This window comes from Giraffa tippelskirchi, chromosome 4 (genome assembly GCF_054371585.1).
Source record: "Giraffa tippelskirchi isolate mGirTip1 chromosome 4, T2T-mGirTip1v1.2.pri, whole genome shotgun sequence".
Classification (NCBI taxonomy): Eukaryota; Metazoa; Chordata; class Mammalia; order Artiodactyla; family Giraffidae; genus Giraffa; species Giraffa tippelskirchi.
The window spans coordinates 56,817,267-56,842,792 of record NC_137278.1 but is presented as its reverse complement, the minus strand read 5'-3'; the positions used below and the strand labels follow the sequence as shown (position 1 = coordinate 56,842,792).

The 25,526-nt window shown below is 50.4% G+C and overlaps 1 protein-coding gene and 1 pseudogene across 1 annotated transcript; both read left to right on the top strand.

The window, feature by feature from the left end:
- The first annotated feature begins 5,436 nt into the window (after nucleotides 1-5,436).
- LOC145547279 (large ribosomal subunit protein uL16-like) lies at nucleotides 5,437-5,894 on the top strand (annotated as a pseudogene).
- A 5,065-nt stretch (nucleotides 5,895-10,959) lies between these two features.
- Nucleotides 10,960-21,296, top strand: NT5DC4 (5'-nucleotidase domain containing 4). Its single transcript, XM_081590470.1, is given in 20 exon segments — nucleotides 10,960-11,036; nucleotides 11,404-11,415; nucleotides 11,527-11,618; nucleotides 11,724-11,841; nucleotides 11,923-12,018; nucleotides 12,237-12,328; nucleotides 12,422-12,480; nucleotides 12,829-12,921; nucleotides 13,107-13,160; nucleotides 13,419-13,502; nucleotides 14,029-14,061; nucleotides 14,815-15,000; nucleotides 15,250-15,316; nucleotides 15,492-15,565; nucleotides 15,567-15,630; nucleotides 15,633-15,662; nucleotides 16,343-16,394; nucleotides 16,751-16,811; nucleotides 19,811-19,888; nucleotides 21,243-21,296. Coding segments are annotated over 20 exon segments (1,476 nt in total).
- The last annotated feature ends 4,230 nt before the right edge of the window (nucleotides 21,297-25,526 follow it).

Below are 25,526 nucleotides of genomic sequence, written 5' to 3'. Positions count from 1 at the left end.
CTGGCTAATGGGTCAAGTGTAAGAGGGACCAGTAGCTCCAGAAGGGAGGTGACTGTTTTCCTCCTTTGCCCCTACAAACTGTGAAGAAGTGGTGACTGATTCCCAAGGGCAGACTGCAGAGAAAGCACTAGGAAGTGAACCTCCCCCCACCTCCGCCTCCAAATCTTCCTACCAACCCAGTGCTAGTGGGCTTCTCTGGTGGTCCATTAACTAAGACTCCATCCGCACTCCCAATGCAGGGGGCCAGGGTTTGATCCCTGGTCCAGAGACTAGATCCCACATGCTGCAACTAATAATGTCACAACTAAAGATACTGAGTGCTGCGATGAAGACCAAAGATTCTGTGTGCTGCAACTAACACCTAGTGCAGCAGAATAAATAAATATTAAAAAAAAAAAAGACGGTGCTCATGTTGTCTGTGGTGGTGGCTGACCTTTACAAGGAGGGGCAGTGAAAGGACAGATGAAGCCTCCAAGGAGTGAGTGAGGTTCTAGAGCAAGTCCTTCACCCAGCCCAGTCTTCGTTTGCCTCTCTAGAAAAAGGGGATAATAATAATGGTAATAATATCTACATCCCAGGGCTGAGGTGAGAAGCAAATGAGCGAATGAATTTGGGACACAGTCAGTTCTATACAGACTCTGGATATTTCCAGAGGCATGAGACTCCCAAGGCCTGGGGTAGGGTGATCTCAGCTTCCTCTTGCACTCATTATGTCTATCGTTGGCTGGATGTGTTGAATGACTTTTAAAAGCCAAGGTCCTGAAATTTTGTTATATGTTAGAGTCACCTTGGTGGTGAAGAATTGCCTACAATGCAGGAGACCTGAGTTCAATCCCTGGGTCGGGAAGATCTCCTGGAGAAGGAAATGGCAACCCACTCTGTTATTCTTGCCTGGATGATCCCATGCACAGAGGAACCTGGAGGGGTACAGTCCTGGCGGGCTACTCTTTGGGGTCACAAAGAGTCGGACATTACTGAGCAACTAACACACACAGAGTCACCCAGATAGCAAAAATGCCCCATGGCTGAATCCTACCCTAGACCAGTTCCATGAGACTCTCAAAGAGGGAGGGGTCCCCCTACTAGGCTGTTGCTCACCACTGGCTTTGGCCATTCTTGGCTTCAATGTGCCCACCTGCCCTTGCCTGACTGCTTCCCATTCACCAGAGACTTTATTTTAATTTATTTATTTTTCTTTTGGCTGCTCTGGGTCTTGTTGTGGCACATGGGCTTCTCTGGTTGTGGCACACAGGCTTAGTTGCGCTGCGGCATGTGGGATCTTCATTCCTTGACCAGGGATTGAACCTGCATCCCCTGGATTGGTAGGCAGATTCTCAACTACTGGACCACCAGGTAAGTCACATGTCAGAGGTTTTAAAGCTCCCTTAGGTGTTCCAGCTTGCCAGCTAAGGCTCCACTGTTGTCACTGAAATATAGTGAGACGGGCATCATGCAACTATCTGAGCATTTGTGATCAATGCAGACTCCTGGGACCTACCCCAGACCTACTGAGTCAGAAGTTGCCTTTTATTTATTTATTTATTTTTCTTCTCCTTTATTTTATTTATTTATTTATTTTAATTGGAGGCTAATTACTTTACAATATTGTAGTGGTTTTGCCATTCATTGACATGAATCAGCCATGGGTGTACACATGTTCCCCATCCCGAACCTCCCTCCCCCCTAGAAGTTGCATTTTAACTAGACTCCTGGATGATTCACGTGCATGTTGAAGTTTGAGAAGCACTGAACTGGCCTCTGACTCCCAGCTGACCCTTCTCACGTGTCCTCCTCCACCCTGAGCCGTGGCGATCCACCCCTGGGTACACGGGACCAGATCATTCTTCTCTTACAGTCCTTCGCTCTCATCACCTCCCAGAGAAAGTCTCCACCTGTTAGTGTGGCCTGGAAAGCTGGCCACAGTGAGCCCCAGCTGACACCCCAACTCTGCACCCCAACCAAGCATATCTGTGACTCCCACATGCTTGCCAGGCTGCCAATCAGCACCCTTGGAGGCAGCCCTTATGTGGCTAATTCCTCCTCCAGGAAGCCTTCCCTGACCTCCCCTGGGTTCTCTGGGCATGTTTAGTCACTAAGTCGTGTCCGACTCTTTTGTGACCCCATGGACTGCAACCAGCCAGGCTCCTCTGTCCATGGAATTTCCCAGGTAAGAATACTGGAGTGGGTAGCTATTTTCATTTCCAGGGGCTCTTCCTGACCCAGGGATTGAAACCAAGCCTCTGACATTGCAGTTGGATTCTTTGCCACTGAGCCAGCATGTTTCTCATTTCACTGTTTCCTATGAATGAGTGTTGTCTGTCTTCTTTCTTGGACTGTCAGCTACTTAAGGGCAGGTAACACTCTTCATAGTTTTTCTAAAATTTTTATTTTATTTCTGGCTGCACTGAATCTTCATTGCTGTGCGCAGGCTATCTCTAGTTGCTGAGAGCAGGTCTAATCTCTAGTTGTGGTATGAGGGCTTCTCATTGCAGTGTCGTCTCTTGTTGCGGTTCTCAGGCTCTAGGCCACAAGGGCTGCAGTAGTTACAGCACTCAGGCTTTGTTGCTCTGTAGCATGTGGGATCTTCCTGGACCAGGGATTGAACTTGTGTCCCCTGCATTGGCAGGTGGATTCTTAAGCACCGGACCACCAAGGAAGCCCTCTTCATAGTTTTAAATCCAGCTTCTAGTGGAAGCTTGGCATGAAGTAGACAATGAATGCACGGTGTCTGACTAGATAGATTCATGTGCAAGAAAATATGGCACATAATACTGAAATGCACCATATCTCTGACTCTCGTGCAGCTTCCCTTTGCCCCAACCCTCTGTGCAAGCCAGCACTCATCCTGCCTAGCCCCCTCCTGTCTCTCCAGGTCACAGCAAGGAGAGGTGTGGATCTCTGTCAGGGGCAAGCCCTGTGACCCGACCTCAGGCATGTCTGGCAGGTCTCAGATGCCCTTCCATCATGCCCCAGGATGACACCACCCTTATGACCTAAAGCGAGGAGGAATGAAAGAGCTTCTTCATGAAGGTGAAAGAGGGGAGGGAAAAAGCTGGCTTAAAACTCAATATTCAGAAAACTAAGATCAGCACATCTGGTCCCATCACTTCATGGTAAATAGATGGGGAAACAAAGGAAACAGTGACAGACTATTTTCTTGCAGATGGTGTTTGCAGCCATGAAATTAAAAGACGCTTGATTGGAAGAAAAGCTATGACAAACCTAGACAGCATATTTAAAAGCATAGACATTACTTTCCCAACAAAGGTCCATCTAGTCAAAGCTATGGTTTTTCCAGTAGTCATGTATGAATGTAAGAGCTGGACCATAAAGAAGGCTGAGTGCTGAAGAATCGATGCTTTTGAACTGTGGTGTTGGAGAAGACTCTTGAGAGTCCTTTGGACTGCAAAGAGATCAAAGCAGTCAATCCTAAAGGAAATCAACCCTGAATATTCATTGCAAGGACTGATGCTAAAGCTGAAACTCCAATACTTTGGCCACCTGATGCAAAGGACTGACTCATTGGGAAAGACCCTGATGCTGGGAAAGATTGAAGGCAGGAGGAAGGGATGACAGAGGACAAGTTGGTTGGATGGCATCATCGACTCAATGGACATGAGTCTGAGCAAGCTCCGGGAGTTGGTGATGGATAGGGAAGCCAGGGGTGCTGCAGTCCATGGGGTCATAAAGAGTCGGACGTGACTGAGCAACTGAACAACAAACCTGCCCCAGACCTGTCTTGGGGCCCTCCTGTAGCACCTCACCCTTTGCCCATCAGGATCACCAAGCTGCATGGCTTATACTGAGTCCTGCCCCAAGGCCACAGGTGTGAGGCCTTGTACCACGGCCACAGAAGTGGAGCCCAGAACCAAGGTAACCTCTGAAGCTAAATGAGCCCCTTTGTAACTCTTGCCAAAAGCCCCGATCATCACTAACAAGCTTTATGATGAAAATTAGGCAAAGATGCCCACTCCAGTAATCACCCTGCATGCTAAATTGCTTCATTCGTGTCTGACTCTTTGAGACCTCATGGACTGTAGCCTTCCAGGCTCCTCTGTCCCTCAGTCAAGAATACTGGAGTGGGTTATCCTAACCAATAACCTAACGTCAACCTTCTGGCAGGAATTTTCTTTGTCTTGAGGCTATAAAAATTGCCAATTAACCCACAAAAACTGTGGACTCTTCCTGGTCTGTCAGGAGGTCGGCCCGCTGCGCTTGCAGTGCCCTTGTTATCTCTGCTCTTTGTTCTTTTTAAACTCCTTCCCTTCTGAAATGCTCTTTGTCTGGAAATTCTTTTCCAACTGGGGCTTAGACTGCCTTGTCAGTTTAGGGACAGGAGAGCACTGTCTCCCAGGTTCTGGCTTCTTCTACCTCCTGCCAGCCTCAGATCCTGTGGGGACACTGGGTCTGCAAGATGCCGTTAGGGGTAAATGACGCCTCACCTCACTTGCTCAGGGGCCAATTTTACCTAAAAGAGGGGCTCCAAAGTGCTGTATGATGTCCTGAGGGGGAATGTTGACTCCTGGCCTCCCTACCCCCATTCTGTGCTCTTGTAGGATGGTCAGGATGGCCAAGTGGCCAGTCAGTACGCATACATACACTCACGCCCACTTTCACATCTGCACTCACACCCACACCACAAACTCCCAGCCACTTCCTTTATTTTGATGGTGAGAGAGACAGGATCTTGGAAGTTTCCTAACCTCTTATCCCAAATCTCTCCCTCCATGGTCCCCTACCCATTTAGGGAACTGGCCTTTGCCCTGGGTGGGGCAAGATTGGGGCAGAATTGTATGTGGGCCCTGACTCAGCCCCAGGCCCTTCTTGCAAGTGGAGTCATGTCCCTCCTTATTCACCCTGGTGATGTGTCCTTTGGCTGTTGTGGCCACATTAGAGGGGCGGAACCCCCTTGGGCCAGCCCAGGCTCCCATGGCCAATGGCCTGTAGGCTGTGCCCAGCCTCCACTGTCCTTGTGGGTCAATTTCCTTCCAGCCTCTCAGCACTGGGCACACTGTGGGCTACATGAAATCTCTTTCTCCTCTGCTGCTGCTGCTGCTAAGTCGCTTCAGTCATGTCCGACCCTGTGTGACCCCATGGACTGCAGCCCACCAGGCTCCTCCATCTATGGGATTCTCCAGGCAAGAGTACTGGAGTGGGGTGCCATTGCTTGCTCCTCTAAACTAATACAAATCCTACATTTCCAGAAGATCTCATTCAGGATGTCCCTCTGTTAAAAAAAAACCTTCCTGGGATTTCCCTGGTGGTCCAGTGGTTAAGATTACATGCTTCCAATGTAGCGGGAGCAGGTTCCATCCTTGCTGAGTGAACTAAGATCCCATGTGCTGCATAGTGCTGCCAAGAAAAACAAACAAACAAAAAAAGTCTTCCTGATGGCTCTTTCCCTTTGGCACACCCACTGAAGATCCTGCCGTTGCCATGAGCTTCTGCCCTGCCTGGTGTTACTGGTACCGTGAAAACAAGCCAAACCCAGAGTCTCACTTCTGCTGAAATGTCCCTGATGCCAAGATCCGCATCTTTGACCTGGGGTAGAAGAAGGCAAAAGTGGATGAGTTCCCACTCTGTGGGCACACAGTGTCTGATGAGGATAGGCAGCTGTCCTCCGAGGCCCCAGGGGCTGCCTGTGTGTGCGCCAACATGTACATGATGAAAAGCAGTGGCAAAGATAGCTTTCACATCCAAGTGTGGCTCCACCCCTTCACATCACCTGCATCAACAAGATGTTGTTCTGTACTGGAGCTCTTAGGCTCTGATAGGTTCCAGACAGGTATGCACGGTGCCTTTGGAAAGCCCCAGGACCCAGTGACCAGGGTACACACTGGCCAAATTATAATGTCCATCTGCACCAAGCTGCAGAGCAAGGAGCATGTGATTGAGGCTCTGTTGTGTGCTAAGTTGCTTAGATGTGTCCAAATCTTTGTAACCCTATGGACTGTAGCCTGTCGGGATCCTCTGTCCATGGGATTCTCTAGGCAAGAATACTGCAGTGGGTTGCCATGTTCTCCTCCAGGGGATCTTCCCCAGCCAGAGATCGAACTCATGTCTCCTGTGGCTTCTGGTTTGCAGACAGATTCTTTGCCGCTGAGCCACCAGGGAAGCCCTGAGACCCTATTCATGGCCAGATTCAAGTTCCCTGGCCACCAGAAGATCCATGTCTCCAAGAAGTGGGGGTTTACTGAGTTTATTATTTATTAAAAAAAAGCATATCTATTTATTTATTTGCCTGCATCAGGCGGGCCTTAGTTGTGGCATACGAGATCTTTAGTTGTAGCATGTGAACTGTTAGTTGTGTTATGTGGGATCTCAGTTCCCTGATCAGGTATTGAACTCAGGTCCCTTGCCTTGGGAGCACCAAGTCTTAGCCGCTGGACCATTGGAGAAGTCCTGGGACTTACTAAGTTTAATGTAGATGAATTTGAAAATATGGTGACAGAAAAATGGCTCATCCCAGATGACTGTGTGGTCAGATACATCCCTAATCGGAGCCCCTGGGCAAACGGTGGGCCTTGTGATCAGGAGAGCCTTGGCGCAGTCCCCTCCTTATCACACACCAATAAATCCTACTTTCCTGTTAAAACAGAAAAAAGGCCTTCCTGATGTATTGCTCCACTTCCTATCTCGATCCCTCCACGTACCAGCCACTCCTGTGTGAGGAAGCCTGGTCTACGGGAAGTTTCTGGTGATTTCGAGAGGGTTTCTCCAAACTCAGGGGAACAAAAGGCCCCTCAAACTCTACTGCAGTGGACCAACTGTGTGATCTGGAATAATGCCTCCAGCTGAAGGTGGAGGTGAAGTGTGAGCGGTGACTGGCCTACCCCCCGCCCTGGGCGCCCCAGATCTGGCCACCTTTCTGAATGTCAGGTGGCCACAGGGAGCAAGGCCATCACATGCTGGGCCTGGACACCTTCCAAACAGGCACAGCCTGGGTGTGAGAGTCAACAGGATTGCAGGCTGAATGGTCCTGTTTTTACTGCCTCTGGGTGGATGGGAGGGGCCCAGCTGGGAGCTCAGAAGAAAGTGGGAGCAGAAGTGACCATTCTAGATGGTAATGAAGGGGCCTTGGGCCTCCTTAATTAAAATATATATTTTTAAAATTTGGAAATAATTCCAAAAGTTTATGAAAAGTTGTAAAAATAAAACATAGTTCAAAGAACATCTTTATTCTTTTTGCCAAGATTTACCTATTGTTGGGAATTCCCTGACGGTCCAGTGGTGGTGATTGTTGTTGTTTAGTCACTTCAGCCGTGTCCAAATTTTTGTGACCCCATGGACTGTAGCCCGCCAGGCTCCTCTGTCTGTGGAATTTTCCAGGCAAGTTTACTGAGTAGGTAGCCATTTCCTTCTCTAGGGGATCTTACCGATGCAGGGATTGAATCTGAGTCTCCTGCGTTTCCTGTATTGTAGGCGCATTCTTTACCGCTAAGCCAGCAGGGAAGTCCCCAGGGGTTAGGACTCCACATTTTTCACTGTTGAGTCCCCAGGTTTAATCCCTGGTGCAGGAACTAAAATTCCACAAGCTATGTGCCTCCCCTACAACCACAAATAAAAAAGATTTACCTATTGCTAACATTTTACTCCATTTGTTTTATCGTTTTATCTGTCCCTGCCAGTATGTACACACACAGATGGACAGACACACACACACATATATATGTGTACATGCATAATTTTTTCCCTAAACAATCTGAAGGTAAGTTACACATGTCATGACCTTCACCCTGAATACTTCGATATTTTCCAAGAGTATTTTTCTTGTGGTGTCAACTTTACAAATTGACCTTGAGCCAGTGCTTTAAGCTGCCACCGATCGTCTTGTCTTATTCGTTGACCTTATTATGTCCTTGGGTTAAATCCCCTTCCCTGATTGAATATCTGAGAGTAGATACTGCAGTTGGTTGGCATGTCTCTTTAGCTTCCTCCTCTGAAACATTCCCTCTGCCTTTGTCTTCCACGCTGTTGAAAAGTCCAGGGTCTTTGTGAGGGCTCTAGGCAGAGGTGGGTGAAAACGAGCTAACGTGCCTCCTGCAGCCTCCATACGCTTGCCTCACCATCTAACCGTTGTTCATTTGGAATTACCAAGGATGGGACTATTTCACTGAAATATTTTCTCCCCGCCCAGATAATTTCTATCCCTTCAACAGTGCCTAACTTCACTTAGTTTGGCTATTTTGGAGAGAATATTTTATCAAATGTGTCATAACCTTGTGTTTTATGTGTTTTAAAAGAGGACATGCTACATCCTTTAAGTCTTTCTGGATGATCCAGGTCAAAATTCTAAATGGAAACCATCAAGCTCTGTTGCAAAACCAACAATAATGGACCCTTAGGTCCTGTTTGGGTTTCCCTGGTGGCCCAGACGGTAGAGAATCCACCTGCAATGCGGGAGACCTAGGTTCGATCCCTGGGTTGGGAAGATCTCTTAGAGGAGGGCATAGGCCACTCCGGTATTCTTACCTGGGGACTCCCCATGGACAGAGGAGACTGGCGGGCTACAGTTCATGGAGTCGCAAAGAGTCGGACATGACTGAGGGACTAAGCACAGCACAGCACAGGGCCTGTTTACAGCTCTGCACTAAGTGATCACAATTACTCTGCTCTTGGGTACTCATTTTTTACTTTTTTTTCCTGATTCTGAGATTCTAGTCATCTGCCATTTCTTATAGCTCCTGGTATACTTCTAGCTCCTGTGATGGTTCAGCAGGTGAGGAATCCACCTTCAGGGCAGGAGACAGAGGAGATGTGGGTTTGATCCCTGAGTAAGGAAGATCCTCTGGAGAAGGAAGTAGCAACCCACTCCAGTATTTTTGCCTGGAGAATTCCATGGACAGGGGAACCTGGCGGGCTATGCAGTCTATGGGGTTGCAAAGAGTCAGACACGACTGAGCAACTAGGCACACGTGTAGCAATTCTTTTTTTTTTTTTTTTTTTTTTATAAATTTATTTATTTTAGTTGGGGGCTAATTACTTTACAATATTGTAATAGTTTTTGCCATACATTGACATGAATCAGCCATGGGTTTACATGTGTTCCCCTTCCCGGACCCCCCACCCACCTCCCTCCCCATCCCATCCTTCTGGATCATCCCATTGCCCCGGCCCTGAGCCCTTGTCACATGCATCGAACATGGAATGGTGCTCTGTTTCACATATGACAATACACATGTCTCAATGCCATTCTCCCAGAACGTCTTTTTTTCTTTTTACAGTTTATATTTATTTATTCATTTGGCTGTGTCAGGTCTTAGTTGTGACATTCAGGATCTTGCATCATGTGGGATCTTTCTTTGTGCTCGGACTCCAGAATTCATGACTAAGTAGTCGCAGGGTGTAGGCTCAGTTACTCCATGGCATGTGGGATCTTAGTTCCCTGGCCAGGTCACCTGCATCTCAAGGTGGATTTTTAACCCCTGAGCCACCAAGGAAATCTCCAGAAATTACTTCTTTAAATTGCCTTGGGCTAGGAAGATTGATCGGAGAAGGCAATGGCACCCCACTCCAGTACTCTTGCCCGGAAAATCCCATGGACGGAGGAGCCTGGTAGGCTACAGTCCATGGGGTCGCTAAGAGTCGGACACGACTGAGCGACCTCACTTTCACTTTTCCCTTTCATGCACTGGAGAAGGAAATGGCAATCCACTCCAGTATTCTTGCCTGGAGAATCCCAGGGACGGCGGAGCCTGATGGGCTGCCGTCTATGGGGTCGCACAGAGTCGGACACGACTGAAGCGACTTAGCAGCAGCAGCAGGAAGATTGATAACCCAATGTGCTAGAATTGTTTGTAAAGCAAGAATCCTAAGTGCTTTCTTTCTTTATTAGACACTTTTATTTATTTATTTAAAAATGCTTTTAAAACAAAATTCACATTTTATTTAGGTTGAAATTAATTATGCAAAAATTGATTTCCTTCACTAAAAATAACTGCAATATTTTGTGTATTATTCCTAGGTAAACCACAAAACACTTATTTTTGTAGGTTTTCTAGGTTTTGCTTGTAAATCAAGATGAGGCAGTAGACAGTCATGTCTTCTGCACAGCCAGTAGCTTGACTGTCATGCTGCATTCTGTAAGTGAAGTGATGGAAAATATCGAAGTTTATCATGAATTTTGGTTTGAGGAAGCCACAAATGTGGCAAGCAAACTTGGCATTCAGATGACACTCCAAGGGAAATTTCACAGAGTTCAGCACAGTAGCCTGGAATCTCAGCTTGCCTTGAGAGCTACGGTAAAGAAACTCTAAACGTTCTAACAGTGGACCACATTACTCAGGAACAGAAAGATATATTCTCAGAACAGTACCTCAAAGCTCTTTAAATGCTTGTCTCTGCTACCCTCTGTCAGGGGACAGTCTTTTATTTTTAAAGCATATGAGTCTCCTGCCTTTTCACCCTCCATGTTTGTTGCACTCTGAGTTCTCTGCTACATTCTAGGTTGTTGTGGTCCTTGGATGCATAAATCCAAGAAGTGAAGATAGTATAATACAGATGAACTGTTCTTTCTTGATAATTGCTGCTTTCTCTCTTAAAAAACAGGGGCTTCCCTGATGGCTCAGCTGGTAAAGAACTAGTCTGCCAATGCAAAAGAGATGTGGGTTCACTCCCTGAGTTGGGAAAATCCCCTGGAGGAGGAAATGGCAACCCACTCCAGTATTCTTGCCTGAGAAATCCCATGGACAGAGGAGCCTGGAGGGCTACAGTCCCTGAAGTCTCAAAGAGTCAGACACAACTGAGCGCATATGCAAACGCACTTAAAGAACAGAAGGGACACCGCAGACTGTCCTGGCTGACTCCTCCCTCAGAGGAGGAGGAGATGGGGGCCCAGGGTGGGGCCAGCAGGGTCAGCATTGTTGTCTGAAGGTTTGAGGGAGAAGGGAGCTGCTGGACACCACTGATAGTGGGCAGGTGACTAGAGAAGGAACCACTGCCTTCTCACTCCTGGTGGCAATGGCCAGTGTGGATGGGGGAGAGCTAAGGGAGCTCAGAGGGGAGCCGCAGGCCCTGGAGCCGGACTGGCATCAGTGGTGAGATGGATGGGGGGGTGAGGGGATCATGATAAACACGCCATTTCCTGACATACCCCACACAACACAGCAGCCCTGGGACTGACTCCTTCAAATACACGGAGATGATAACACTCAAAACACAGGCAAGCCCCTGCTCTTGCAAGGGAACATCCTCCTATAGGTGAGCAGTGACTGACCACATGGAAAACTGTGTACACTCTGCGGGGGGAGGGGCTCTCCCCCCTCCCCCACCCCCAGACATGGTGCTTTATGCTGCCCACCTGGGACAAACACAACATCTCTGAGCTTGGACACAGCGACCTCGATCAGGAAAGTGACACCCCCACTGACCAGGGTACATCCTCGCTCTTGCGGATGCCCCCAGCACACTCCCACGGTGAGAGAAGCCCTGCACAAGCTGGCACACGTGTTCAGATACACACATGTGCTCAGACACACGCAGGCCCAGGGAAGCCCTGGCCCTTGGAGTTTGGAGGCGTTGATCTAGACATCCTCCCCTTTCCAGGATTTTTGTCAACCGCAGACTGGCGATGGGGAAGATTGGCTGCTTCGGCTTTGACATGGACTACACTCTGGCTGGTAGCGGAGAGGGGGAGGGGTGGGGGTTGGGGAGTGAGTAATTAGGGGCCAGGGGCACCGGCCGAGGAATGGGCACCAATGGGCCTGGGTCTGCTCGGCCCGTAGCTAACAAGTCCCCGGCTTATGAGACGCTGGCCTTCGAGTTGCTGCTGGAGCGCCTGGTGTGCATCGGGTACCAGCACGAGATCCTGCGCTACATCTACGACCCCATCTTCCCCACCAGGTGAGCAGGGCCCGGGGTGGGGGATGCTGAGCCGAGTCCCGGCCCCGGTACCCCATTCACAGCCTCTGTGCCTTCACCCAGGGGGCTGGTGTTCGACGCGCTCTAAGGAAACCTGGTGAAGGTGGATGCCCACGGGAACGTGCTGCTGGGCACCCACAGCTTCTCCTCCCTCTTGGAGTAAGGCACTGGCTGGGGGGCAAGGATGCTGCAGGAAAGACGGTGGGGGCTGGGGGGTGAGTCAAGCACACAGCAGGGACTCGGCAGTGCCAGCTGAAGAAAGAGGGACAGGAGGAACAGGAGGATGGGGAGAGGCGCGAAGGAGCGGCGGAGCCTGGCCGACCACTGGGGGGCGCTGTGGAGGGGGCATCATGGCACACTGCTCACTCCCTCCTCAGGGCGGAGGTCTGGAGCTTCTACCCCAGCAAGTTCATTCAGAGGGACGACCTGCAGCGGTTTCACATCCTCAACACGTTCTTCAACCTGCCTGGTGAGGGCTGATGGGCTGAGGGCTGATGGTGAGGTGGTCCCGGCTCTGGCCTGGATCCCTGGGGCAGAGACTGACCGGCCTCCCCAACCCCAGAAACCTACCTCTGTGCCTGTCTGGTAGACTTCTTCTCTGGCTGCTCCCGCTACATCAGTGCGTTCTGTGCCCCTCCTGTCCCCCAGCCCTGGGTGACCCAGCCAGACACTGCTCCCCTTAGGGGCCAAGCCCTGAAGTGGGGGCCCCAGCAAGAGGCAGAGGCTCCTCCTGAGGGGTTCCAAGGGCTTCAAGAACTCAGTGGGAAGGCCTTAGATGTGGGACCCCCCAACTCTATAACTGATACCCCCAAGGGGTGACCCTCAGCGCAGGGTGACACCCCTCCCAAGAGGGCTGGAACATGAACCCAGTGTCCTGCTTATCGTGGATGGAAGGAGTCCCGCTGGTAGGGCTCCTGGGTGGTGGTCTCCTCAGGAGCCCTTATCAGCCTCCCTCTCGGCCTGACTCAGCTGTGAACGGGCTATCAGCACGGGAAACTCTTCATGTCCTTCCGAAGCCTCTTCCAGGATGTGATGGATGCCATGGATTATGTCCATTTTTTGGTGAGTGTCCCAGGGCCCCAGGCCACGCCCAGGTCCCCAGACCCCATAAGGTTTCACTCTGCTTCCAGTTGAGGATGGTGGTCTGGGTTCCTCCATCTTGGATGTAGGCATGTGCACGCATGCTCGTGTGCACACACACATTCACATATGAGCTCATGAACTCACCGCTCTGCTCCCTCCTGCAGGGCTGTCTCAAGGAGAAGACCTTGGAGGACTTAGAGAAATACCTGGAGAAGGATGTGAGTGGCCTTAGACTAGGGTCATGACTAAGCCTTGTTCCCCTTGTCCCCTCCTGCCCCGGGGCAATGGGTCTGCTCCTCCTTTCCCTGGCTCCTTCTTCAAGATGTAGACAGAGCTCTGCACCCTGGCCTTGTTCCTTGCCTTCCTGCCTGACCTGGGGCCCCCTGCCCACCCATGGGGCTGAAACCTGAGAACAGGCTCCCAGGGCAGCTCTGGGGAGACCCCACTGCTGGAGGTGGCTCTTCTCTCTGCCCCAGGCACGAATCCCCATCCTGCTGGACAAGATGAAGGAGGTGGGAAAAGTGTTCCTGGCTACCAACAGCAGCTACAACTACACAGATGTGAGTGTGTAAATGGAGGTGGGTGGAGGGGCAGGATTCAGCCTCTGGGCCAGAGAACTTTCCTTTCTGGCTCTGGGGAAACTGAGGCCCTGCAGAAATAGTGAGGGAGTGGAGAAGCAGTTGGGGGTGAAACTCTCACTGCCTGGTTGGTATCTTGGGTTCCATTTCTTGGCCTTTTAAGGTCTCAGTGAAATGTTAGTCACTCAGTCGTGTCTGACTCTTTGTGACCCCGTGGACAGTAGCCAGGCTTCTCTGTCCATGGGATTCTCCAGGCAAGAACACTGGAGTGGGTTGCCATTTCCTTCTCCAGGGGATCTTCCTGACCCAGAGATCAAACCTGCCTCTCCTGCACTGCAGGCAGATTCTTTACCCCTGAGCCACCAGGGAAGCCTAGGGTCTCTGTGAAATTATCTATTTCCCCTCCATCTTGCTCCTGTGGTCCCTGGTGTGTCCTGTGGGCTGAGGGCCTTGGCAGCGCCTGGTCTGACCCAGCTAGGTGCCCTAACCTCTGCCTTGTCCTTGCCAGGCCATCATGACCTACCTGTTAGGTGCTGGTGAGGTGAGTGCCGTGGGCCTGGCTGGTGGAGGCTGTGTCTAGGGCAGGGAGGCTGGGCCACCTTGCTGCAGGTCCCTCCCATGTCCAGCTCTCTCCTCCAGGAGGAACCAAGAGTATGGGGGGGATCGTTTCACCTGAGTGGGCCCGATGGAACCTCCCCAGTGGGTGCTGGAACTTTCCCAGTGGGTGGGAGACTTGTGACTCCAGCCAGGCTATGGGAGGAGCCTGGAGGGGTGGGTAGACCTTGGAAAAGTGATTAGATATTTGGGGAGGGTGTGGATGGGGCAGAAGAGGGTGAGGAAGGGGGCGAGAAGCGGGTTCGGCAGGCCTGGGGGTGGGGAGTGAGACACACCCGATGGGGACCCGGCTGGCTAATGGGTAAGCAGGGCTCCAGCTGGCGGGTGGGGTGGGCAGGAACCTGTGCTCTCGTCCCGCGTCCCTGGGTCTCTGACTCTGTGCTATGAGGGACTCCAGGGGCTGACACAGCCTACTCGACATCCAACACTGGCCTCTGCTCATAGCTTTTGAGCACTTCCTGCCAGCATGGCTGGGGATGCTGGGTGATCAGAGGCCCCAGTTCCTGAGCCCTGGGATGTCCCATCTGGTTGAGAGGCAGGGCTGGGGCACGAGGATGAGCCTAAGATGTGAGGGCCGGTGAGTTTTCACCGGTCCAGAGCCAGGCGGGCATCCTGGCCAGGTGTGGGCGGGGCAGCTGTCGGTGAGGACCTGGCTGAAAGCCTGAATCAGATTTTCCAGGCTGAGCGTGTGTGTTGGCATGTGCCTCGCCACGTGCCCCTCCACATGCCCCGCCACATCTCATCCACCCACCTGCTGGCTGAGGCTGCAGCCAGGCCCTGGAGGTCCTGCTTTGATATGATCGTGGTGGACACACAGAAACTCCGCTTCTTTGTGGAGGGCATGGTGCTGAGACAGGTCAACACGGTAATGCAGGGGTCGAGGCTTGTCCTCTGTGACCCATGGACCACACTGTGGGGAGGGAGCCTGCCTCTCAGGCTTGACCTGCCCTTGGTGGTGGCTGCTCTGCAGTCTGTCTGTCCCCGGAGGCAGGGATTCAGGGAGGGGACTCCTTCACGGCCGTCTGTGGCCCCTTTCTCTCCTCACCCCATAGTTACCCCTGCCAGTCCCAACCCCCCACCCTCTCTGACCAGGGTACCCCTCTCCCCCCTCCAGGACACAGGCAAGCTCTGTGTTGGTACCTACACCAGCCCCCACCAGCACTGTGCTGTCTACTCTGGAGGTACCAGCTCCCCCTTCCCCCTCCTTCCCTCCCATTCCTCCTTAGTGACCCTCTTTCAACTAGAAGCCCACATCCCGGGCCTGCCCGCCAGGACAGGACTAGGAGCCCCTGTCCCCAGCCTGCTCGCTAGGACAGGAAGGACTGTGAGTGGGCCTGTCCTCCCCTGGTCCGGCAGGGTCATCGGACATGGTGTATGAGCTGCTTGGGGTGCAGGGGAAGGGCATCCTATACATCGGGGATCACATCTTTGGGGGACATACTCAAGTCCAAGAAGCGGCAGGGCTAGCAGACTTGTCTGGTGGTTCCTGAGCTGTCCAGGAGCTGGGCATCTGGGCCCGAGAGAAGGGTGAGTTGTAGGTGGCAGACCAGCAGGGAGCGCTGGCCAGCGATGCTAAAGCTTGCACCATGGTCATCATCCCCTCTCTCCTATGTGGGGTCAATAGTGACCATGATCAAACCGTCTGCTCTGTGGTTGATGAGAGTGGATCTATTTATTCATGAGGAAACAGAGACCCAGAGAGGTTAAGTGTCTTGCCCAAAGTCACACAGCCTGAAGGGCTAACGCTGAGACTCACATCCTGTCTCCCGACTCCGGAGCCCCGTGGTGTTTCCGTAGTCCCAGGTTTCCTTCCTCACCTGACTGTGTCCTCCCTACTCACCCTGAGAAATTTAGTGAGTGCAAGGCCCAGTCCTCCAGCCAAGAAGTCAGGAGTTACTATGAACCCAAACAATTCGGGCTTGTTCTAAGGGCTGGGTTTGAGTCATTGACCTCTGACCTTGGGCGGGTCATCTAACTCTCCGGCCAACTTCCTCACCTGTCCCACAGGGCTCTCCCTGCTCTGTCCTGGGCGGAGTCTCCCTCCATGTAAGGAGAGGGGCAAAGATGTTATGCACACAGCTGGGTCCAGGGCGGGGGAGTGGGGTTAGACTCCGGTGATCTTTCTACCCTGACCTCACTAGCTGAGCTAGGACCCAGGACAAAGTGGGCAGGGCTGTCATGCTCCCTGTCACCTGTCCACTTTTCAGAGCTAATGGAGATGCTGAAGAGGCTGGACGCGCATCTAGCGGACCTGTACCAGTGAGAGCCCTGAGCTGTGACCCCTGCCCTAGGAGGGGAGCAGGATGGAGGGTGGTGGTCCATGTCCACACCTGGCAGCAGGGTCCATGCCAGGTTGCTCAGGAAATCATGGTATGTTTCTGACTGGGCTTCCCTACTAAATCGGACTCTGACCCCCTTGAGATGCTCACACTGACCGCTAGGTCCTTCCTCCTGAACCACTGACCCTCTCACATGTGGGCACACACCCAGCTCAGTGCCCTCACTGGGTGCCCGTAGAATGCCTCCCACCCCATGCCATCTGGGGAGGTTGTACCCGGAGCCTCCGGGGCCCCCAGCTCCTCTCCTCCTGGGTCAAGTGGCCATTTTTGCACCAGGCACACGGATGGTAGCAGTTACGGCCCGCAACTCATCAACTCCACCAAGAGGGAGATTCAGGTAAGAGCAGGGTGCTGAGGAGGAGGGGATGGGCCTGGCGAGGCAGAGGGTGAGGCATGTGACTCCAGGTTGCCTACCTGGATTAGCTCTATCCCAGGTCCCCAGAGCCCAGCTTTGACTTCCCCAGTCTCCAGGAGTAACACTGGGCCTTGTCAGCTGGTGCCCTCTGCTGGCCCACATGCTGAATGACAGCAGTGTACTCTTGAGAGGTTGAGGTTTTTCCATCTCCACCATTAACCTTGAGAAGTGCCTGCCTCCTGGATTGGGTCCTCATGTGACCGACTGCCTCGCTAGTGTCTGGGGTGAGCCAGACAAAGGGCCTGAGAAGACAGGCTTTAGGGTGGATGCGCTGGTGGGTCTGGGTAAGGAAAGGACACATTCCCTAGTGTCATTCCTGACGAGTCACTAGAGGTGGGAGAGTCCCACAGGGATTCAGGCCACTCGACCTTCCCAGGCCCAGTGGGGACCAATAGTGCAGGATCTCGGCTGAACCTCTTGTAAGAAATTCAGTGCTTTCATGCCGTATGATCCTCCCACAGCCCCTCGAGGGGGACTGGACAGGGATTGTCACCTTTATTTTATAGATGGGGAAACTGAGGCACAGAGAGGGGAACAAGGAAGCCCTTGGTCACACTTGGTAACACTGGACCACTTTTCTTTTTTTAAAAAAACTATTTGTTTGTTTTTGACCTGGGTCTTCATTGTTGTGCATGGACTTTCTCTAGCCGTGGCAAGTGGGCTTCTCACTGTGGTGGCTTCTCTTGTCAAGGAGCACAGGCTCAGTAGTCATGGTGCACAGGCTTAGTTGTCCTGGAGGCATGTGGGATCTTCCTGGACCAGGGATCGAGCCTGTGTCCCCTGCACTGGCAGGCAGATTCTTAACCACTGGACTACAAGGGAATGCTTTTCTAGATTCTGAAAGCAGGGCCTGTAATGAGGTGGGGGCCTGCTAGGGGGGTGGGGTAGGAGTGGGGCTGGGTGTGTGGGTCTTACCAGAAAGTAAGTGATGCTGAGAGTGTAGAGCAGGCTGGTCGCTCTCCAGGGTCAGACAGGAAAGCAGTGAGTGGGGCCTGGGGCCAAGCAGAGAGAGCCACCCCACCTCCCAAAGCCCGTGCTGACTGAGCGCCATGGCAGCCCCTTCCCTGTGGTGGACGAGGGCTTCAGTGTCCTTGGTGGTGGTGGTGGTTTAGTTAAGTCGTGTCCGACTCTTGCGATCCTGTGAACTGTAGCCTTTCAGGTGCCTCTGTCCATGGGATTCTCCAGGCAAGAATACTGGAGTGGGTTGGCATTTTCTTCTCCAGGGGATCTTCCCGAGCCAGGAATTGGACCCGGGTCTCCTGCATTGCAGGCAGATGATTTACCAACTGAGCTATGAGGGAAGCCCTCAGTGTCCTTAGGGAACTGTTTCCTGGGAGGGCAGAGCTGGGCCTGACCCTGGCAGACAGGTCCACTTGTGGGTGAAGCAGGTCTGGGGTGTGGAGGGGAATGGGATCTCGAATCAGTGAGCTGCCCCTCTGCCAGAGAGTCAGCCGGGAGTTGGACCTGTGCCACGGCATGATGGGCAGCCTGTTCTGGTGTGGCTTCTGCCAGACACTCTTCTCCAGACAGCTGATGCACTACGCCAACCTCTACACAGCCACCTGCCTCAATTTCTTGTACCACCTGCTCGGCTCGCTGTACTGGGTGGCCCTGGAGCTGGTGGGTTGCTGCGGAACCTCCCTAGCATCCCTGAACCTCCGTCCCAGAAGGACCTATGGGTGCTTGGCCCTGCCAAGAGCATTTGAGGTCACCAGATCCCCCTCTCCCATCTCCAGGCACAAACGGGCCAAACCCTGGCAGATAACTGTCTGCCTCATAAAGAATGCTCTGGAGGGATTATGGTTCTACAGATAAGATGCCTCTGCTGGGAAGTTTTCCTCCTGCTCAATTTTAACTCCTCCTTTAAACTGAGACTGCATTATCTCCCCAGTACACATGATACCGCTTTCAAGGAGGAAGGCTGTGGTCCCCCTACCCTCAGTAATTGCAGTACAGTGATCGCAGGGAAAGTGGACCAAACAGCAGACTGCATAGTAAACACTCCAGCTGGTTTTCCTCTGGAAGACCTGGAATGCTTCTCAGTCAAGAGCAGGGAAGTGAAGGCGACAGTGATGCCACAGGGTTCATGGGGGCCATGAGACTGACCAGTGCAGAGCTCCCCAGGGCATGCATGTCCCTTCTCCCAACGAGTGGTCATTATTTCCATCTTAGATGATGTACCATCTGCAGTCAAGGATCTAGACTTGAAGCTAGTTCTCTGGGGCTCCGTGAACCCTGTTTTTCTTGCCACTCTCAGCTGCCTTCCTGATCATCGAGAGCGGGAGAAACCATTTTATGTTTCTGGGCTGGGTGTTTTTTTTTTTAATCAATTCTGCTTAATGCTTAATATAACTCAGCAAAGCAGGTTTTCTTCTCTTCATTTTACCACTGGTGAACTGGAAGTGCAGAGAACCTAAATTACTTAAGTTCAGACTGCTGCTAGGTAGACTGCAGTCAGGATTTGAATCCAGGGCCACTTTGTCCCTCCCCTGCACCACACTGCCACACTGAGCTCTCACTGTGCAGCCTCGTCTCATCTCTGGGCTTTTAAATGAGCAGGCTGGAGGATTCCTGTAGGCAAACTGGGGGGTCTGAGGCGTTATTGTGCAGTTAGACACCGTTGCTAAAGTAGAGACCAGACAGGTGAAGAAACAGCATCCGGGGCGCCCAGGTGAAAGAGAGGAAGAAACCTGAACTTACCCAGCAGTGCTGCCTGGGATTTTTGAGGAAGGGAAGTCCATCTGCCAGAAACTTCCTCCTCCTGCTGACCCTCTTGGTCTCCCTTTTCTGTAGCATCACTGGGCAGGAAGCTGGCAGCTGTGGGCAGAGGATGGCGTTGGGGGGTATTGATGTGTAACTGGGGACTCCGGAAGGTCTCAGCACTAATGGCGCTCCTCCACCTCCTATGTTGGTCCCTACAGGTGCCCCATGAGACAGCAGTGGAACAAGAAAGGGCTGGTCTAGTTCCCGCCTTCAGCCTCTTCTCTTGCAGCCAGAGAGTGAGTTACTGGAAAGTGAGGGCTGCCAGCTGACTGGCTGGGGAGCTCAGAGACTTTAGGGCTCCTCTTGGGCTAGAGCAGGGGTCCCAGTGGAGCAGTATCAACCCGACGGATTATTTGGGAGGTCTGCCGGAGCTATTTTGTCTTCCATTGCAATCATTCCTGAATATTCATGTAGGAATACATATTATTATACTTTGCTTTTCATTTCTCATTTGTTATAGTTAAGGTATGATATTGATTGTTAAGATTATAGAGACAATCATATTGTCTATGAATCTCAGTTCAGAATCAAGAAGAGCAAATGAAAATATTTGTTTTATTTATTTAATTGAAGTATAGTTGATTTGCAATGTTGTTTTAGAAAATACTTGGCTTTAAGACGAGGCAGGGGCTCTGAGAGGGCCAAGAACCACTGGCTCTCAGACCCACAGGTCCTGCTCAGCTGACTGAATGGGGGCCCGTATCTCCCTACATCACTTCTGGATCATTCCTCTGACAGATCCATCCTAATCCTGGGAGAGGTGACAGAACTCAGACTCTCCCCGGCCAGGCTTCCTCAGCAGGTGACTATTATGGACACAAAGTGGAGGGGTTCCTTCTTCCCCCCGTCTGTGACTCTGCCCTTTGAGTGGAGACCCAAGCTTTCTTGAGTGGCAGGCTCGGCTCCTCACCTAGTTCTGTAGCCCTGAGCCCTGCAGGAGGGTTCCTGTTTCTACCCTGGCGTTCCCAGGGCTTGATTTTCAAAATGCCCATCTTATCGGTTCCCTTTAGTGTGGTGGCTTCAGGCTCAGTGTACATTCTTTCCACCAGTGTTTTTCACCAGGTGCCTCCCATATGCCTGACAAAGTAGAAACTGAATTATGAGCCACTTTACTCCTGCCCAGGAGAAGCTCAAAATTCAAGTACATCGATAATATTAAATGGCAAGGACCTAACAGAAGCAAAAGAGATTAAGAAGAGGTGGCGAGAACACACAGAAGAACTGAAGGTTTGAATGACCCAGATAACCATGATGGTGTGGTCATTCACCTAGTGCTAGACATCCTGGAGTGTGAAGTCAAGTGGGCCTTAGGAAGCATCACTACGAACAAAGCTAGTGGAGATAACGGAATTCCACCTGAGCTATTTCAAATCTTAAACCAGTGGTTTGCAACTATTTTCCCCCCCCCAACCCACCAGAGGACTAGACCCACTCCCCTCTGTAACTGTGGGTTCTCTGGGGATGTGTTGGTTTTACTCTATCCTCTCATCTCCATGACTAAGGCATTTGGACACATTTTCTACCCCTGGCTGGAAGTCACTGTGTGAACCTGGGAAGCTTCCATAATCAGCTTTCTTTGTTTCTTGTAAGGCTGAGGGCAAAAAGAGAGAGGAAGACCAGGAGGGCTGCATGGAGGCAGACTGAATCCAGGACATGGCTGGCATCACCATCTTCTTCTATGAGACATTTTTCAGATAACAGGAAAAATATGGGAGAGAGAGAAAGCAACCATATTGAAATCTCCTAAATGTAACAGATCTGGAGCCCAAGAGCCCTTCTTTTAGGGAGGAGGAAGGTGTCTTGTTCTCCCTGGCCGCTGGGCCATTTGTGTGTACCAGGTGGAACTATTTAACCCAGTTCCCCTGAGTGTATCCTTTCTCATCCATTTTTATTTCTGTCAATTTCTTTTTATAAATAGTGTTTCTGTGCACTTTTGATTCTGTTACTAGTAACGACAACGGCTACAGATGACTTCATTAACTGTTCTTTCCAGTCACTGTGAAAGACAGTCTTTGAACTTGATGTATATACAAGCATTAAAATCTATAAAAAAGTCCTACTTGTGATTTTAAAACTTGATTCTTCATTCTAGTTTGAGCTCCTCCATGGTGTTAAGCCCTCGCCCTTCACTGAATTTGAGTTCAATTTTCTCATTAATGGTATCATCTGGAGGCTTTTGTTGTTGTTCAGTCTCTCAGTCGTGTCTAACTCTTTGCAACTCCATGGATTGCAGCATGCCAGGCCTCCCTGTCCTTCACTATATCTCCTGGAGTTTGCTCTAAGTCATGCCATCCAAACATCTCTGTCTCCTCGTTTTCATTCTCTGTCACCTCATCTCATTCTCTGTCGCCTCGTTCTCCTCCTGCCCTCAGTGGAGGCTTAGAAGGAATATATCTACATGTTTGAAATGAAAGCATGTGATCCAGTTCACTAGTTTTATTTTCTGTGGGTGAATAGGGGAAACATTTGGAATATCTGAGGATAAATAAGGGACAACAGGCCCTGTGCTCAGAGTTCACATTTTTTGACATCTCCTGTGCATTTCAGAAGCTTCCAGACCTTTCATTCTTCTTCCTGTGTTGTCTTTTGGGCCTCAGAGTCGCCACGGACAAGTTTTCCAGGAAAGGACTAAGTATCTCTGACCTTGTGTCTTTATTTTTTAAAGAAACAGAAAGTATATTCTTAGCTCTCTTTTCTGTCTTTTTAAATATTTATTTGGCTGCACCTAGTCTTAGCTGCAGCATGCAAACTCTTAGTTATGGCATGTGGGATGGAACCCGGGCCTCCTGCATTGGGAGTGCAGTCTTAGCCATTGAGCTCCCAGAGAAGTCCCTGGCCCTGTGTCTTTAAACATCAGACTCTTATTAAAGGCCTAGAGGATAGTATTTTACCAGGAAAACTGCTCACCCTAGGGCGCATGCTTTTCTTTGAAATCCAGTAGCATTACAAAAAGTATTTTGTTAATACTACAAAAATGAACCCTTAGAATTCCCTCCCAGGGCAGAGAGAATGCAGAAATGGCCTGGGGGATAAGCGGCCTGGCAGAAGATCCTTAAGGGGTCTGAGGAAGAGATGAGGCAGTGGGAGGGGAGAAGGGGTGGGGCGGGGGAGGGGGAGGGGAGACCCGCAGAAAGAAGAGGTGGTTCTCCTTCTGTCTCACCTCCGCTCCTCCCTTAGGTCTCAGGGGCCTCCCACCTCCCTGATCCTCTTTCTCAGAATCATCACACTCTGACATTTGTGATGCCCTAGCATGTGTCCTCACTAGACCTGTGGCTCCATGGGGACAGGTCATTTGGGTCACCATTGTGTCTCTGGCATCCAGTGTCCTATGTTTTATTGCATGAGCCATGTAACCTGATTTATTATTACTCTGAGTCGGCATGTAGAATTGCAGGGATGAGTGGGGCTAAAGATATATCATAAAGACCAGAGGAAGTGGAGAAAGGCTAGACAGCTTTGGATTAGAACTCTGCTCAACTCCTAGGAAGTCATCTGTATTTCTATCTGGGGGTTGTTCATTTGATGTGGTGTTTTGTTTTTTTTTTTAAAAAAAACATTATGTCGGGACTTCCCTGGTGGTCCAGTGGTTAAGACTCCATCTTTCAATGCAGGGAGTGCAGGTTCCATCCCTGTTGGGGAATTAAGATCCCACATGTCACGTGGCAACTAAGCCCATGTGCTGAAACTAGGATCGACATATATATGCTATCATGTGTAAATATTAAGAGATAGCTAGTGGGATCCTGCTGTATAGCACAGGGAGCTCAGCTTGATGCTTTGTGATAACTCTGTGATGACCTAGAGGGGTGGGATGGGGGGGAGCATGAAGGAGGGAGGTCCCAGAGGGAGGGGATATATGTATATATATAGCTGATTCACATTTTTGTACAGCAGAAGCTAACAATATTGTAAAGCAGCTATCAGTTCAGTTCAGTTCAGTCGCTCAGTCATGTCTGACTCTTTGCGACCCCATGAACCGCAGCACGCCAGGCCTCCCTGTCCATCACCAACTCCCAGAGTTTACACAGACTCATGTCCATTGAGTCGGTGATGCCATTCAACCATCTCATCCTCTGTCGTCCTGTTTTCCTCCTGCCAGCATCAGAGTCTTTTCAAATGACTCACCTCTTCACATCAGGTGGCCAAAGTATTGGGAGTTTCAGCTTCAACATCAGTCCCTCCAATGAACACCCAGGACTGATCTCCTTTAGGATGGATTGATTGGATCTCCTTGCAGTCTAAGTGACTCTCAAGAGTCTTCTCCAACACCACAGTTCAAAAGCATCAATTCTTCAGTGCTCACCTTTCTTTATAGTCCAACTCTCACACCCATACATGACTACTGGAAAAACCATAGCATTGACTAGACAGACCTTTGTTGGCAAAGTAATGTCTCTGCTTTTTAATGTGCTGTCTAGGTTGCTCATAACGTTCCTTCCAAGGAGTAAGCGTCTTTTGATTTCATGGCTGCAGTCACCATCTGCAGTGATTTTGGAGCCCAGAAAAATAAAGTCAGCCACTGTTTCCACTGTTTCCCCATCTATTTGCCATGAAGTGATGGGACCGGATGACATGATCTTAGTTTTCTGAATGTTGAGCTTTAAGCCAACTTTTTCACTCTCTTTCACTTCCATCAAGAGGCTCTTTAGTTCTTCTTCACTTTCTGCCATAAGGGTGGTGTCATCTGCATATCTGAAGTTAGTGATACTTCTCCAGGGAATATTGATTCCAGCTTATGTTTCATCCAGCCCAGGATTTCTCATGATGTACTCTGCATATAAGTTAAATAAGCATGGTGATAATATACAGCCTTGATGTACTTCTTTTCCTGTTTGGAACCAGTCTGTTGTTCCATGTCCAGTTCTAACTGTTGCTTCCTGACCTGCATACAGATTTCTCAAGAGGCAGGTCAGGTGGTCTGGTAATTCCCATCTCTTTCAGAATTTTCCACAGTTTATTGTGATCCACACAGTCAAAGGCTGTGGCATAGTCAATAAAGCAGAAATAGATGTTTTTCTGGAACTCTCTTGCTTTTTCAATGATCCAGCAGATGTTAGCAATTTGATCTCTGGTTCTTCTGCCTTTTCTAAAACCAGCTTGAACATCTGGAAGTTCACAGTTCACATATTACTGAAGCCTGGCTTGGAGAATTTTGAGCATTACTTTACTAGCATGTGAGATGAGTGCAGCTGTGTGGTAATTTGAGCATTCTATTTATTTGGTTGCTCCAGGTCTTAGTTGTGGTATGCAGGATCTAATTCCCTGACCAGGGATCGAACCCAGGACCTCTATATTGGGAGTGTAGAGTCTTAACTGCTGGACCACCAGGGAAGTCCCTAGGGTGTTATTAGAAGAAGGACTGCATGCCCGGCAGGCATGATGGATGTCTTTTATAGCAGGAATAACTGATACCCAGTAAACATTAATAACGGTCATACCTTCTCCCTTTGTCTTCTGGTTCCCAGGCATTCTGCACCTGATGTCAGCACATAACCATCCCTGTTTATCTTCAATACTCACACTTCCCTCTCCTAAGAAGCTGTCCCTACACATTAGTCTTAATACTGTTTAAAGACTGTATCTCCACTACAATTCCCTGTGAATCTTCCTGCCAAGAGATTAAGGGCCTGCCTTCTTTCCTTCCCACCTGCTCTGGTTTCTAGGAACAGCTATTTACTAAACAAGAGGATTACTGAGAATCTACAAAGAACTCCAGAATCAGGGTGTAACTTTCTGCAGCTGCTGTACCATCCACTATGATTTCCACATCCTTTTAGATCCTGAAGATGCTACTTAGTCTAATCAGGCTGTTTAAAATCTCTAATTTGTCAGTTTGAAAACTACACATTATTAGATGCCAATAATTCATCCTGC